Raw genomic sequence first — 17,757 nt, 5'->3', positions numbered from 1 at the left:
AAATTCCTCATAAACATAAATAAATGCATACAAGCTCGAGCATGTTTACGAATTATAGAAGAAAATCTTTATATATTCTCTACAATCTACACTATTAAATTCTCATAATGACAAATTATACTCTCTAAAACTTTTAGAGTAAATTTCACTCTTTGAAGAGTGAATCTCACTCTTAAAGACTAGAAGTTAAATCAATCTTTTTTTTAGATTGGTTTAATTTTCATTATAAATAATATACCACTCCAAAGAATTTAGAAAGAATTATAGAAATGGATTGATTTACATTTTGATATACCTGAAAATTAAAAATGACAAAATATTATTAACTTAAAGGATTGGGTTACCATTCTACTCCTTTGATATTTAACGGTACACTACTTGGAACCTCATTCCCGCTAATTGGTCCGGAATTAAAGGCGTAGGTGATTTGAGAGCGCCTCGGCCTAAGGTACTATTAGCGTGATACTATAAATCTACATGCTTCGGACCTTTCCTTTCGCCGCGCCGCGCCACAGCCGGCACGAGACCAAGCCGGATAAAAGTCTGTAGCATGCGGGAGAAAGGGAGTTATCCGCTGGTTTCGCTCGGCTCGATCTCGTGCAAAAAGATTACAAAAGATACCAGCTCGGTCTCTTACGAGCCGCGGCAAAAATACGTATCATAAATAAATTTCAAGTTAACGATACCACAAGCATTGTGGTTTCAGCGAATTATCCGATCTCACAATCGTGGTTAGCACGCTTTGCGGGTAACCATCGCGTTTATTCAGAAGTTTCCCTTCTGAAACTAAGCGAGACGCAAATAACGATGCAACAAAACGAACAAACATGATTTATTAATTTATTACAAAAGAGAAATAAAAACAAAATTCCTTTTATAAGATATAGGATAATATATATAAAGTAAAAGTACTTGTCAGCCTTTCATAATTATTCGTAGTGCAAAATAAGAGAAAGGTAACACCTCGTTATTATCCGTAATTGAGAAATTAAATTTAGAATATACTCTCTCGCAATTGTTTGTATATATTATACACTATTAAATTCATAATGTCAAATTATATCAAATTTGAGTTATTTTTAACAATTTCTATAGGTTGCCACTGCTTCTACTGAATATATCATTAATGTAATTCAAAATAGTGAAGTTATATTATTTCATTCAAGTAAATGTATTAAGTTTCATATATACTCAAATTTAGTATTTAATAACAGGGCTGGGCATGTATTTAAAATACTTTTATTTTAAAACGATAATCATAAGACAATAGTATCGTGTATTTTGTATTTCAACGGCATACATGAAAATATTTTGCATTTTATATTTTATGGAAGTATATAAAAGTATTTTATATTTTGTATTTCAGTATTAATAATGAAAGATTGAAAGTATTTTGTATTTTGTATTTTAAATACTAAGATATTGAAGATTGTTATTATTTAAATTACGAAGTATATACAGCTTTCAATCTTTCAATTTTAAATACAAAATACGTAATACTTTCATGTACATAGCTAAAATATAAAATCTACTTTTATTGCAAAAACTGTGTTTTAAATAAAAGTATTTTAAATACATGCCCAGCCCTGTTTAATAAGTACTTTAATATAATATATGTATAGACATTGGTTATTTTGAAACTAACCCCAGAAATGGATTGATTAACGTTTTGACATATATGGAAGTTTAAATAACAAAATGTGTTATTTAACTCAAGGGATTAGGTACCATTGCTCTTTTAATATCTGACAGTATGTATAGATATTACGCAACTACCGTTTGAGTTAGACTTACTTGAAGTATGAGCGTCTTGAGTTCCTGATCGCTGAGAAACGCGGGTTTATAGTGACCTTCCGTGTATGAGGTAACCGCGCCGAGGATAGTCTTGAGGTGCTGCACTGCCATTCGCAACACGGTCAACTTATCCAGCTTCCGCGACATCGCATGACACATCGGTACCATCGCCGATAGCTCAGTGATGTATGTGTTCATCTTGTCCCTCCTGCGCTTCTCAATTTCACTATGGTTCTGTCTAAGAACACAGAAATATCGATTCGTCAGGTTTTAATAACGAAGATAAGAATATGAGAATTTTACATTACATAAAAACAAAAAGTATTGTTGCATTGAAATCCTGATAGAATTGATTAGAAAAGTGCAAATTAGACACTTATAATTAAATCTATTCCAGTATTTCTAGTTGAAATAACCAGAATTCTGATTGATGTATAATCAGAATTTTCTGGTTCATTTACTTTCAACCCGAAATTTTTCTTAGTACAGTGCATTATACATATGTGTCTCGTATCACAACAAGCATCCAAATAAGGATAAATAGTAAAATTAAAGTTCCCGAGACTTCATAAAATTATAATATATTTATAATTTAGTACATATCTTTATAGATATGGTTGTATATAAGAAATATGTATTAGCTGATATTGTACCTATATTTTATGGCGCTATTTATAAGCTAATCAACGACGAGTGTTGAAATTAAATGATCTTAACATAATCGATTAATTACATGGTCCAACGTAACAATTTTCGTAATTACATAAAATAGCGAATTCAGCACATTTCATTATAGTGCATTTCTCAGTGACATAAACACGAATTATATATATATGTATATAGACAGTTAAAAATTCGACATTTTTCTGAAAGACAGTTAGATCAAGTATCCGGACATATCTCAAATTATTTTCTCTCGTATTTTTTTTCATACATTTTTCTGTTTTTTTTTAATAAGAGATTAAGTATCCACGTGGATGCTTGTTATGTCAATCACATGAGTGGAATCCCATTCCATCGTCCGTTTCATGTAAACAAGAAACGGAAACAGAAATTGGAATGTGCAGAGTTACGGAACGATGTAGTATATGTAGCGCTGTTGTAAGGTACTCTGCTGACTACAGCAGATTTTTTGCGAAGGTTTCATCCACGTGGACCGGGGCCACGTTCGTTGGTCTTTAACTCTCTAGAACTGATGGTGGATTTACTAAATTCACTCAATTTTGTATATTCTTCAATTATGTTCTTTCAATCATATATTTCCAATTGTATATGTCACCTCTGCAAATTTGAATTAATGTTATTAAATTAAACATTGCATTTATTCTTTTTTACATAAGTCACGTCATTTTGACTCCTGAAAACAATTAATATCTTTTAATCAATACAAATTAGGTAAATGGATCTCAGACCCAGCGTCAGTAACTATGTTGCAGATTTTAATGCTCCAAAGAGTTAAAACTGACTTCTTCAGACAGCTCAGCATGCTGGTGCAGTCGCGTGAATTATGTTGCAACGAGATCGGTGATCAACAAAGCAGTGTGTCAATTACACATAAGGGAAAAGAGGCGATTCGACTCATAAAACGACGCTCTTTTCAGAGTGCATGCTGATTTGTCTCTCAAGAATTTGCATTCATATCACGCCTGGCGGGAAATAAATTGCACAGCGGAAATCGTTGCGGTGCGGCGAAGAAAACTGGTCTCGACTTTATGCCGGACTCGGACTATTATATCGCATAATTATGTCCCGATTCAAGTGGACATATCGTAATAGTTATCGTAATATCCGTTAGACTTTTATATCTAGCCTCAGTGAGTCTGTAGAATGCACATTAAACAAATACCTTCACGGAAAGAAACGGTTTTATAAAGTATCCAACAATTTTGCTAGATATAGATCTGAAATTAATTTTATTGAATCATTAAAATAACTACATACCCTGAAAAAAAAAAGTTGTAGTACGCGCGAACAAAAAGTACAAACAAAACGAATTCTGATCGTATGAATCAGAATTCTGAATTATCGTAACTGAATGTCTGGTAATCTCGATTGGAATATTTAATAGATTTAACTATAAGTGACTGTGATTTGTAACTCTTTAGTTGAATTTACTTGAATTAATACAACAAGATAGTTACATCTACTTGAATTCCAATTAATATAACAAGATTTTTTCCATTCTAAGCATTTCAAGCATTTTAGCAATACTGCAAAAAGTTTTGCAGCACATTCTATAGCAATCGTTCTGCATAATTATTTTGCAGATTTAACAAAATTATTTTCGAATCTGTATTTAGTTAAATTTTTAGATATTTCAACAAAACAGTTCTTTTCGTGTTGAGTTTCCAGCGGATACCAATCTATATGTGTTACAAATATATACATGTATCATATGTTACTCATTTGTTACAATACAACGATACAACTCAAAAGATCAAAGTTTTCTAAGAAATATATTTAAATATTGAATTTTGAATTATTAGCATTTTCTATAATATTAATTTTAAAATATAATTTTGATAATAACTGATTGTAGAAGAATAGTATGTTCTTTTAAAGAATACTTTTTCCTTTTAGCTTTATATTCTTTTTTACAAACAACTAAACAAATAACAATTTTTTAGTTACATCATTGTTATAACAGATGAGCGATATAATACAATGCAATATTTATTGTACAAAATAAAATATTCCGAGTTATATGAACATTTTATTTCTAAAAGATGAGAGACAATTTAGATAAAGTATTCAAAGATTTAGAGTATCCTTTAGAGTGCTTTTCTTTTAGATATTTGTAAATTCTTTGGTTTAGAAATTATTTAATTGTTAATAGACGGATGATACAAGCGTGATGCTTTGCGATCGAACTGCTTTTGCGGAACAATTCACATCGGACAGTGGCTGATAATACATGATCGGATTTAGTGTCGTCGCTGATGAAGCCGGAGTAAAGAATGAAGGTAGGTCAAGGTGACACTCACCTTGGCAATATCTGACATAATACTACATAATCACCGTAATCGACGTTACAAGTTTGAATCGATTGCATCACGTGCGATAATACCGATTTTCCCGAGCAATAAATTTTTTCCTATACTTTACAATGTACTTACTTTTTACTGTCGTCGTTTGTGCGAACTGATTTGGCGTCGTCTCCCAGGTCGTCCAAAAGATCGCTTCCAACACTGAAACAGACAACAGTGAAGCGTTTCTTCAAAGAGATGTTTAGCAAGTTTAGAGATACTTGTAAGTATAAAAATAAAAAAACAATATATGATACATAAATAACTAAATAAATTAATATTATAAGAAATCATTTTTTAAATAATATAATTTTTTTATATTAATCTTTTATTCTCTCTCTCGCGAGTGTCTAGGAATCTCCAGCCTTGTGTAAATTCATTAAATATATGAATACTATATGTATAGATATTATATTTAGCACAAATTTCCAGCAAACATGCTGACGTTATTTGTCATGTTAACGTTAAAATAACGACAAATAACATCAACTCGTTTATTGGACTGTTTCACAATTAGAAACATTTTTTCACATTTATCTTTATTTAAAAGATGTATGGAATATCATCAATCATTATTTAATTGAGAATCATCAAAGAGAGAGAATAATAAAAATTGAAATATAATATTAAAATGTCACAGATACCCCACGCAAGAAATGATCGATTAACTATCTATAGAATCTTTAATGACACCGTTCTCTCTTGTAAGATACAATTTTGCCGATTAAACGCGCAATGTGGTAATCTAAGTACGTAATTGGCGAAGTCCCTTCGTGGCGACTAAATTCGGTCGAAACATCACAGGAAAACAATTTCTTCAGCATATTACGACCTTCGCAGAGGGTGTTACCCCTTTGACGGCAAATTTCACCAAGTTTCGCCCGCGTAGAGCTTCCTCTCCCTCGTCCTTTGTGTCTCGAGCTCGAAAAGTCGCACGTGGGTTTCCTTCGCGAGGAAATATTTGCCGATACGATTCCTTCGTCGTGAAAGACTCACCTCGGAAACGAGACACGAGTAAATATTTATCACAATAAAAATGCGCGCATGCATTTCAATTTTACTTAAAGGCCATCAACAATCAGGTTCTCACATACTATAATATTATCATTGTATAACGATTGTATATTCCTAGATTTATATTGCAGAATTGTTAACGTTACGAATCACGTGTGTTACGTCCGGTTCAACCCCAGACGAGGAAAAAAATCAATTCAGCGGACCCTGACACGCGGATGATGCAAACGAGACGCAAATTTATAATGACAAATTCGCAACAAGACTTAAGAAAGTTACTTGAAAACTAATTCGTTACCGTTACTCATTGTTATGATTTAAAAAAATAACTTGTCATCATTATACAATGTCAAACCTAACTTAAACTGTTTTAATCTGTTTAATTCATCGTTTTAGTATAAAATAACGATATAATTGAGAAGCAATAGATGCAGGCGATTTAAATTAGGTTAAATTTGACATCATAAATTTAACAATGCAAACATATGTGGTATCCAATTTCTTATTTAAAAATATCTAGCATCAGCTGTGTGCTATCTCCCGCGAACATCCCTTGCGGAACAAGCAATGAAGGTAATTGTCGAAGGCAATCTCCAGAGAGAGGCAGGCAAATCTTCCGTTCCGACGACGATTAAGTAAACCCTTTGACCGCGTATCCAACACCTTGATTGGGTAATTACTTCGAACTACCGGGCGCGAAACATCTCGAAACATCGGCATTGATGAGTATCGAGAACACGGATGAAGGGAACGGCAACAGGACCGGGAAAGTGAGTCGCTAGTTATCGCGGGTTGCTTGCCGCAGCTCGCGAGACTCCAGCTCTTGGCGGAGCACATTTGGCGGGCTTCGTTTCGCGCTTCATGCTAATGTGTAATATTCCGCGATACGACTTCCACCTACGTGCCACACGGAGCTTTGTGCTCCGTGGCAAGCGGGGCGGTTGTTGCCACAAGCCAATTCTTAGGTGCCGTGTGTTCGCCTGCGAGCAACTACGCGACAGACAAAAGAACGTTGTTCCACGTGGCGTGAGATTCCGCGCAAAAATTTCCGATAAGAGTCTCATTTCTAGCGCTTCTCCTCATTCGTTCACTTAAGATGCGCTAAAACATTCGCAATTGATTTCTGGTTTCTACTGTCGTGACGTTAAATTGATGATACCTTCTGGGAGACTTCTATAACTTATTTAACTTAAATATGAATTCCTTTCTATTTAAGGATTATTACTTTTTATTTAAATTTTTATTTAAAATAAAAAATTTTACTAAGTAAATTCGAATCCTTTTCCTTCAACTTTCAATTCTTATTTACACCTATACTTCACGGATAAATTCTTATAAATAAAAATTAGAAATAGACGGAAGTAGAAAAAAAGAGAATTCGGATTTCTGAGGAAAGAAAATCTAAAAAACAGTAAGGAGGAAGTAGGTCAGGGTTTAGCAAATGGGTGACGACAATAGAAAAGAAGCATATATATATGTATACATATACTTAGGTAAGATAAGAATGGAATATAGTACTTTTTAATTTAAATGCCCTAAATTTATTGTCAATTTACATCAATAATATATCACATATTGTTGGTAATGGCGAACCTTGGTGAAACGGTATTTAACGAGTCATCGCAAGTTCAGTTAGCATTACCTGATTGAAGAGGAACTGATGAAATCAACCGTTAATCCCTCAGAGGCAAGAATTCTCAAGGTTCTTAGGTAAATTACGGATTAAACTTACTGGCAAGAAAGCTTCCGTTTCCTGGAAACCGGTGCGAACTCGTCCGAAGTGTCGGTCGCCGGTCCATGGCTAGGCGTGGTGGATGATGCACTACGATGATGTCGATGATGATGATGATGATGATGGTGATGGTGGTGATAGTGATGGCCGGAGGCGGGTGCCTGCTGGTCGGGGACCATCGTCGGGGGTGTCTCCATGTGCTGGGGCGGTTCAGCCCCCGTTGCAATCTGCGGGATGGTGGCGGTGTTGCTGTTAGAGGTGGTGGTGGTGGTAGTTGTAGTAGTCGTGCTTGGGCTGCTGGGGGTGGTGGTGGTACTGGCGGTGCTGCCGCTGCTGCTGCTGGCGGGGGTTGGAGTCGGGGCGAGACCTTCGCCACCACCCCCCGCCGAGGCGGTGGTTAGCTCTCCCACCCCGGTACCCGTGCCTATCTCGCCAAAATAAACCGTGGGGCACGAACTTCTGTAAGCAAATTTTAAGCACCAAAGTCAGACGGCATTCTAATTGCAAATTAAGAATCATAATTGCAAAAGAATCATAGATTGCAATAAAAAAACATAGTGATAGCAACTATAGAAGTGACTATCAAATTTTATATGTAGAATTTATGTACATTTATCAACAAAAAGGTTACAACACATTTTTTTTTATATAGATTCGGAACTCAGTCTTGCTTGTAGAACGGTTGAACCTATCATAAATGATTAGATCCATAAGCAAAAACCAATTGTTTGGTGAACAAGCTGCATTCCGAAACCCATCGGGAAAAAAAGTATTGCAACTTTTTAGTTGATAATTGTGCACATAAAATAATTTATTCCATTATATTACATTAATTCTACATATAAAACTTGTATAATTGTATAGTTATAATTGTATAGTTGCTACCACTGTTTTTTTCTGAGTAAATGTAGTATGACTGTCAATTGTATAAATTGATGAAACAAAGTAGCTGCATTAAATCATGTAATACGATAACATTCTACGTGTGTTTAAAAATTACGGAGAATTATGCGCAATTATTGTCAAAGAAATTATTCAGGGAGAAACTTAATTACTTTTATATCACCATTAAAAGTTTCTAATCGTTATCTTCGCAATAACAAGCCATTTAGTTATCAAGATTTATATATTTTCAAGACTCGAAGGAATAGGGAAAGTTGTAATCGCATGAGAGTGTATAACATTTTTGTATATAAGTACGCTAATCATATGCGGGGCGTGCAATAATGTATAGTTACACCAACATCACGTCCGGGAGTATTGAACTATCGTCACCGACCTTATGATCTATAAGTTCCTATCGAGCGATATCGATCCAATCTCTCGATTTGTCTTACCTGTTTGGACGCATATAAAGTTTTTTGCTAATCAATTAAATCTCGATCACGTTATCAGCGTTGTCAATCGCATTTGCGCATATAAGAATACAGCGACTCCAATGTATGAGCAGTTAATCGCATAATGTTTTGAACAAACAAGCATAATTTAAGTTATTTTCAATTAATATCCTAGAAAGAGTTGAGGATTATCCTTCGTTTCTATAACATTAAAATAATAAAAATAAAAATAAAAAAGTATTTTGATATTTATTACCTTTAAAATTTTTCCAGGATTCTTTAGAGTTTTAATTTTTAAATATAATTAAAATAAATAAATAAAAACGAATTGATATCAGGTTAACACACATTATTAACAAATTGTGATAGATGTGTGATTACGTATTTGTTTTTTGTTTTCAAAACGGAGGTCAAGGTCTGCTGACTATTTCGTCATCCACAATGGCAGACAGTTCCGTGTAGTATGATGTAATGCGGACGATTAGTATAATTCTATTTATTCGTAGATATAGATACAACGACGCTGGCGGCGATGTCATGTCGCGTATGATGCGACAGGTGGAAGCTCGCTTGTAACTGACATATCTAATACTCAAGTGACTGCAACCACGAATTCGAGTTAATTCTCTCGGCGTGCTTCAATTCAGTTCTCTAAAGTCTAAAATATAAAGCGCAACCGTGCGACTTATTTACGAGACGAAGTTTTTAAATGTGGTTTTTATAATTAAATTCCTCTCTAAAATTTTTAGAGTAAATTGTCACTATGAAGAGTGAAATCTCCAAAATTAAACATTGAGCTATTTTTTTTCTAAATTAGTTCAATTTTTACATTTTAAAGTGAGATTCCACTTCAAAGAATTCAGAGTAGTATATTGTTTAAGCTTAAAATAAAATAAGTAGACGAATAAACTGATTTTGTTAAAATATCTAAAAAAATTTAGCTATTGATATGAAAATAATGTCGTTGAACCATCAAAATAAATTACATAGGAATTTCAGACATGAGTAATGCTGCAAAAAGTTTTGACATTTTAGTAAAGTTTGAGCGTCTAATTATTTTTATTGTCTAATAAAATTATTTTCAGATCTGTGTCTAATTAAATTTGTAAATACTTTAACAAAACCATGTTTTCCATGTATGTGTTTGGCAAAAGAGAGAAAGAAAATTCTATAAGCGCAGTCAAGTGCAACAAAACAAATCTCTTTTTACCTATTTCATCTCGATCTACTTTTCATTAGATAAATTTTTGAGGCAAATTTCAGATTACCTGTGATATAGTTATTAGTTAGCTGAGATAAATCACGAGTTGCACATAACGTTTGAATCCGTTAAAAAATTAATTTTAAAGGCGTGGACGCGAAAGAGAGAGCGAGAGTGCGTCTGAGCGAGTAGTCAACATAGTGCATGAAAATCGTATTCGTTGCGGTACCGCGAGACAATGATAAAAGAGATGCATTACGCAATGCATCTCACGACTCGTATAAAATATTGAGCGGAATGCGAGAACGGAAAATGGTGAAAAAAAGGGAGATAGAATAGAAAGCGCGAAGCCCTCTATTGATTCCCGTTAGTTATACTAACTATATAAACATCGAAATATCGAAATGAATATCGAGAGCAATATGAAAAGAAAAAGAAGAGATTATCAATCGATTACTTATTATGATCCCTTTCTATTAATATACATTACTCACGATTTAATTAATTTTTTATGTTCTTGTATTGTATAGTTCTAAAAATTAGTACAAGATAAAAAAGCAAATTAAACCGCAAGAAAGGGACGGTTTTGCTGAAGTATCTAAACAATTTAACCAAATACAGATCTGAAAATAATTTTGTTGAATCATCAAAGTAATTATAAAGCATTCAAGATGATTGTTAGAAAATTTATTGCAACACTGCTCATCATGTTTCTACATTATTTTTATAGCTGAATAAAAATACTTTCAGATTCGTATTTGACTGAATTTTTAGGTACTCCAGCAAAACTGTTCTTTTCATTAGAAAGATTAAAGCAAGATTAAAGTTAATCCACATTGGTAGAAATAAACATCTCGTGTAAACGACATCGGTATGTTTCATTCGCATTGCCGTTAATGGATTGTTATGGACGTACGCTATTTAGATTCGTCAGAGCGTGAATGCTGATCTAGCGATGAATGACACTGACCTCCGTTTTGCCTCTTGTCTTACATATACGTTGTAGATTTGTATATAAAAAACAAATTTCATCGAAAAGAATTCGATTACGCGACACGCCATTTAGTCTATTAAGAATTACGTGAATGTAAGCGTTTTTCTCTTTTTACTAATTAATTTGCCCGAGTAACGGGGGTCCAGATATCATTCAAATACATGGATAACCAGTTTATGTTGACAACACCGGTCATAATTCCAAAGCCGATTCCAGCAGATTATGTCGAGAGACTTATCGATTGTTGTTGCACACAATGCGATATAAATAACGTTGTATCATGTAAAACAACGTAGCGACGTAGTTTCGTTTTTAAGGTTAAATAATAATATAATTCGATTATCCAAACGCGTGTGCGCACATTTATTAATCCAATATCGCAGTGACATTCGCATGAAGCAACGTTTCTCAATTAATAAGTCATCCTTATCCGTAAATACCATATAATACTAATCACTACATAAAAATAAATAATAAAAAAAGTAATAAACGAAATCATAAATTAAACCGTAGAAACAAAAGTCTGAATATCACTTCTTTTGGAATGATTCATCTTGAGGAGAATATCTTCTTTTTTTATCTACCAGACTTAATATTATTAATGTGAATTTGTAATGTGCCTAATATAATGTCTAGTTGTTCTTCTTACTTACAATATTTATTCAATGTTTATTTCTACGTTTTAATTTATAATTTTGTCTATTATTTTTCCTATTACTTGTTTTTTTATGCAGTATTAATATTATATTTACGGCTGAAAATGACTTACCATACAAGAAATTTGTCACGCAGTGAGAAACTGATTCGATCTTCATTGAAATACGTTGTGCAGTACAAAAATCTAAGAACTACATATGTATTTGTTTATATCGACCTATTTTCAGATAAGTATTATAAGAAGTAAAACAATCTCTCAAAATTAATGATAGCATATTTACAAAATATTAAATTTTGAAAAATCTAAACAAGTTAAAAAGTATATAAAAAATCATTTGGAAGTATTTTTCTTGTAATATTATTTGATTAGTCAACAATGTTCTGTTATAATAAGTTAAAAGTGTTTCCCTTTTACTGGAAAACTTAATTTTTAATTCAATTAATTTAAATAATTTTTGCATTTTTAATTCATCTTTTACTCGCTTTTTTTTATTTAGTTCTCATTTTATCTCTTCATTTTATCTTTAAAATGTTTGCAGAGAGTACATCGATATTAATTAATTAAAATCCTCTACTTATCTTATCATTTTGTGACGACGAGCACAACTAGTGGGACAACGAAACTTACTCCTGCACGGACGAGAGATTATAATAATCTCGTTGATGTTGTTGCTGTTGTTGTTGTTGCTGTTGCTGCTGTCCACCGCTTTGCTGCTGCTGTTGATGCTGATGATGCTGATGATACAGTTGCGAGGCGGATGTGGCCAGTTGCGTGCAGGTGTCGTGCACTGTGCGGTGATGCTCTTGATGGTGAATGCGCGGCTGTAGCTCCTCCAGCGAGATGTATTCCTGCGTCTCCTGGACCGGCACCGCCGCCGCCGAATGCAGGAGCTGGGTGTAGCCCTGTGCCATTTCCTGCGCCACCATCTCCTCCTGTCTTTGTCCGGTCGTGGTCCCGGTACCGCGGAATCGCAGAAGATCGTCCAGTTCGGACTCCGCCGACGGATGCTGCTGTTGTTGCTGCAGTTGATGATGATGACGTTGTGGCTGCTGCTGCTGTTGATGGGGATGCTGCTGATGCTGATGTTGATGATAGTGCAGCATGCGATCATTCACGCAGGCGCCATCGCCTGCGGCAACCACCGCGCCATCATTCTCGATGACGCCGTTGCTGCTGGTGTCCGGCAGTAGACCACCCTCGTCTGGAGAACGACAGAGCGATTCACCACTGGAGGATTCCCATCATTAGGACGCACGCGAGAACGCTCGTGATGTGCGAAAGCTTCCCTTATTATTGTCACGCGACGATAAAGCTATAAGTTTCGGAACCAGTTTCGAATTGAGAAATGAGCTTCGTGATCGAAATAAATTTTCAGCAAGAGAGAATTTATTAATAAACGATTTCTCGGCGCAATATTCTTGCAAAACAAATCTTCGGCGCGCTCCAAACAGAACAACAAGTTACGATAACATCAAATGCCATCAAAGTGACGTCTTTATAAGTAACGTCAAATATTAAATTACGTCATCAAAATAACGCAAAAATAAATCGTAATTGATCGAAAAGTGATTTTTAGTAATCATTTTGTTGTCAATTTAACGCCATTTTGGTATCATAATAACTTAATTATGTCGTAAGTCTTGTAGAATTGCGGGACGTTTTGCGTGTACGAATATGTTGACAGCTGGGTGTGTGATAATTTGTGATGACTTTGCGTAATGTAAAATAAGGCACTATTGACGGGCAATTATCCGGAAGCCAAGACATAATTATCTACTTGTGTGAACCCACGTGAAGTACGATTTTTCAAACCGGCAGTCTCTCGTTTTATCGGCTATGACTGGGAAAGAACATCGGGAAAAAACGATTTTGCTAACATATTATTTAAAAATTTCAGTACATACTGATCTCAAAATAATTTTAAACCATCCAAATAATTATGTAGGAAAAACTTAGGCAAGATGAGCAATGCTACAAAAAAATTTGATATTCTATAATAGCAATCAGCTTGAGCATTCTACATAATTATTTAAATACTTCAACAAAATTATTTTCAGATGTATTTCTATAGTTAAATTTTTAGATACTTCGGCAAAATCGTTCTTTCGTATGCAGTTCCCTCGTCAAAGACGGAGGGCATCGCATACGAACAATCGTAATCGCAAAAGGCGTTGAGATAAATATATGTATAAATACCGATCAATCGGATTGTGATTTTCTTTCTCTTACTAATATCACGTAATGATGATCAATTTCATAATTCAATTCCGTGAACTCGCAAAGTGCAACGTGCCGTGTCGTAACGTCGCACAATAGATAAGTAGACGGAACAAATTTGTCGCACGTGCATAACGCAATCTCCGACCTTGAGTGATGACAGCATGCCAATATTACGACGTGATTGTGAGTGTGATTGAACACGTATCATCGAACATCGCGCGACTCAGGAATGCGCGCTAACTACTGCTGATACACATACAGTATACTAATAATTACGCAATATACCGAGAAGAAAGTGGGAGAAAGGCATATACCCTCTCCTAGAATGAGGAAGAGCAGTTAGCGATCCTTATCGCGAATTTTTCACATCATATCAAAAGCCTAAATTAAATCGGCAAACAAAATGTAAGAGTTTGATTCTCCTCCGGCACTGCTACATATATGGAAAAAATGGTTTTGTTGAAATAGCTAATCCTGCTAGTCCTTCAATTTTACTATAAGTTTGGGTCAATATGACGATTAAAAAGCTTTAAAAATAAAAAAATTTCAGAGAAAAAGATCTTACATTAACAGACGAAATCATCCAATACAAAAGAGGTTCTTAAACAAAATATTAGTAAAAAGATTAATTTTTTATTAGGCCCAAAGAGAGGGGCCTAAAATAAAAAATTTAGCTAAATACAGATCTGAAAATAATTTTGTATCAAAATAATTACGTAAGATGTTCAAGAAGTTGCTAAAATGTCAAGATATTTTACAACATTCCTCATCATATTTGAGCGTTCTACATAATTATTTTAATAGCCCAACAAATTAATTTTTCAATCTGTACCTAACTAAATTTTTAGATATATTCTGGTAAAACTGTTCTTTTCGCTCACATTGTCCATCACGTTTAAATTGCTTACATAACTCTTTTGATGGTCCAATATACTTTTTTCAGCGCTGTATCTGGGTAAATTTTTTAATACTCCAGCAAAATCGTTCTTTCCGTGTATATCTTCTCCGTTGAAGAAATTTTGCACGTACTGTGTGTCAGTCTATACTGATCGCTCATCTAACATTGTAGAAGGCTCACAAAGGATGTTTGCGCAAGATTGGCTCTAGATCGGCAAGAATATACGGGCGGACGACGAAATCAGCAATCAATCAAACACAAACCCATAGCGAATCATCCGCCTTCAACGCGCATTAATTGCTACCTCGTGCCGCTGCCTGCCAGGCAATTCCGCATTTTTATGACATTTTGCTTTACGATGTATTAACGCACGTTCGCGATATAGACAGCGACGACAGCACTTGTAAACAGAAAGAACGTTCTCCGGAGAAGGCCTCGTCTTGGAGGTTTGAATTTCAGAACCAAATTCCGGAGGGCCGAATGCATGAGCTATCCGTAGAAAAAGATGCTTTTCTATGGGGTAATATTTCAAACGTTCATATCTCTGTTCAGACAGTATCTCCGCGGTATTCCGCGCGGTATTACTAAATACGAATCCTTTCACGCAACTTTCCCATGTTGCTTTTATGAATACCGGCAAAATTATGGTAATAAAATCATAATAACCGCGCATATTTATTTTAAATATAATTATGGATAAACATACATGTGACTTCTTCATCAAGCTTCGATAAACATGCAATGTATTGCATCTAGCAATTCCTATTACGATTTAATAATAATTTTCGCAGACAAGTGAACTCTTATGAATATACCTTTTCTATAATTAAAATAATTTTTCCGTTTTATGAAAGTGTCAGTATAAGTTGAAATTTTTTATTCTGTCAACGAGCAAAATGTACATTGCACTTACGGTAGTTAATGGAATTTCGTTTAATCTAAAGGTTAAAAAGAGATTTATCAATGAAATTCATTCATGAATTTCCTGTTAACCTTTAATCTTTAATCATATATTGTGAAATATATTGTGAAAACGGATCTAAGTGATAGTATTACATAAAAGTAGACGGAAAGAATTTCGTTAAAGTATCCAAAAATTTAACTAGATACAAATTTGAAAATAATTTTATTGGATTATACCGAAATAATTTGGTAAGACAGTCAAGTTTGTTGATTGTTAGAACTTTTTTCAGCGTTATCCTTGAGTTTCTTATATAATTATTTTGATATAATCCAACAAAATTATTTTCAATTCTATATCTATTCAAGTATATAGAACAACAAGTCACAATAAGTCAAAATGGCGTTAAAATGAATCGTTACTGACTTTTAACAATTATTTTGTAGTCATTTTGATGTCATGATGACTTTGTGATTTGGTTGGATAACTAAAGTTTTAGATATACTTCCGTAAAATTATTCTTTTTGTGTACGATAAAGATCTATGTACATTTTATCGCCGTGTAAACAACGAATACTCTTTGGAGGAGACCTCGGTGCATTCGATGACGCGTAAAAAATTACTCAGAATGTAATCGCGTGACGCTGACGATTGAGATAATAGTGACAATGACATTACCAGGAGCTGCAACAATGTCGCGCGCGCGCGACCTTCGATAACGATGCTCCAAGCCTTTATCAATGGAATAGCAATAATGATGTCTCACTAGCATAATGATCGATACATGATGGACATGATGATGGCACCTGTTGCGATTTTTGGAAAGTTTAATATCTCACCGTCAGTAAAATAATATCGTTAAATCAATGAGTTATTTGAATAGGTAAGGAATTCATTGTACTGATTATTAAGTGAAGATCAGAAACTGAGAAGATAGAGCTTTATTGGAAGATATCCTTTATAATCCGAATAAAGGAATAGACACGATAAAACTAGTACGAATACGAATTTTACTTCAATGTGACAATGGAAAAAAAAAACAGTACCTGAGGTGACGAGAATATCCCAGTAATATCGTTATTAAAATAATGCATTGATGGAAAACATATGTGATGGATGACAACAGCACAATAGATATGCACTGATACAAGTTCTTTAATTGAATGAAACCAATAAGAAAACACTTTTTTAATTAAAAGAAATCAATGAGAGAACACTTCAACCGACTCTGTTTAAAAATCACTATTGATCACAGTTTGTAATTTATTACTTTTGTAGACAAATTATAGCTTATTGAATTACCTATTGAGAGTGATTTAAAAATACGAAGAGCAATACAAGTACTGTCTAAAAAGATGTTGATGAAGAAGATGTTGTGTTCGATTAATGTCCATTTATATCAATGTAGATTAACTTTAATCTTAGCTTAACTTATTTTTTGTCTTTCTATATATAATCCTAAAAATTAAAAAGAAATAAACCAATATTAAAGTCAGTCTACATTAATAGAAATAGACATAAATCTCATGTGTAATTTAATGAGACAAATGTATAGAATAATTATAAATCGCGCGACGATATTCTATATTAGATTGATTTCTGCTTTTGCAAAAATCATGGAGACGAATCTCACGAATAATCCTAAATACCTGTATATTGAAAAAAGAATCTGGTAATAGCTATCAAATATTGAGTGAAATAATTCCAATCAAACGTTCGATTATATTGTATAACTATGTATTATATCAGGAAACGCGGTAGTGTCTCCGGCCATGTTCAAAAATTGAAAGACACTACAAGTCTCTTATCCCGAGTCATCGAAGTCCATTTTTCGGGGTAATTATTTTATTTCATCTTTCAAAAATTTAACGTATTCTTATTATTAATATTTTTCTACATCGATTCCTAATACCGGCAGTACTCGATTTGTTAATTGGAATTCTGTAATTGATCTCATCTAAAGTACGGAATATAAATTACCG

The 17,757-nt window shown here is 33.9% G+C and overlaps 1 protein-coding gene across 1 annotated transcript in view; it reads right to left on the bottom strand.

Annotated features, from left to right (window-relative positions):
* Window positions 1–17,757, bottom strand: part of cyc (basic helix-loop-helix ARNT-like protein cyc) — a 34,043-nt gene that overhangs the window by 10,722 nt on the left and 5,564 nt on the right. The window contains exons 2-5 of the mRNA XM_018546612.1: window positions 12,384–12,957; window positions 7,567–8,025; window positions 4,911–4,982; window positions 1,795–2,032 (exon numbers count right to left, since the gene is read on the bottom strand). Of these exons, the coding sequence (XP_018402114.1) occupies window positions 1,795–2,032; window positions 4,911–4,982; window positions 7,567–8,025; window positions 12,384–12,957 (1,343 nt within the window). The remainder of the gene's footprint in view (window positions 1–1,794; window positions 2,033–4,910; window positions 4,983–7,566; window positions 8,026–12,383; window positions 12,958–17,757) is intronic.

This window comes from Cyphomyrmex costatus, unplaced genomic scaffold (genome assembly GCF_001594065.2).
Source record: "Cyphomyrmex costatus isolate MS0001 unplaced genomic scaffold, Ccosl1.0 scaffold567, whole genome shotgun sequence".
NCBI lineage: Eukaryota > Metazoa > Arthropoda > Insecta > Hymenoptera > Formicidae > Cyphomyrmex > Cyphomyrmex costatus.
Note: the sequence above shows the minus strand (reverse complement) of the source record. Positions and strands in the feature narration are given on the sequence as shown.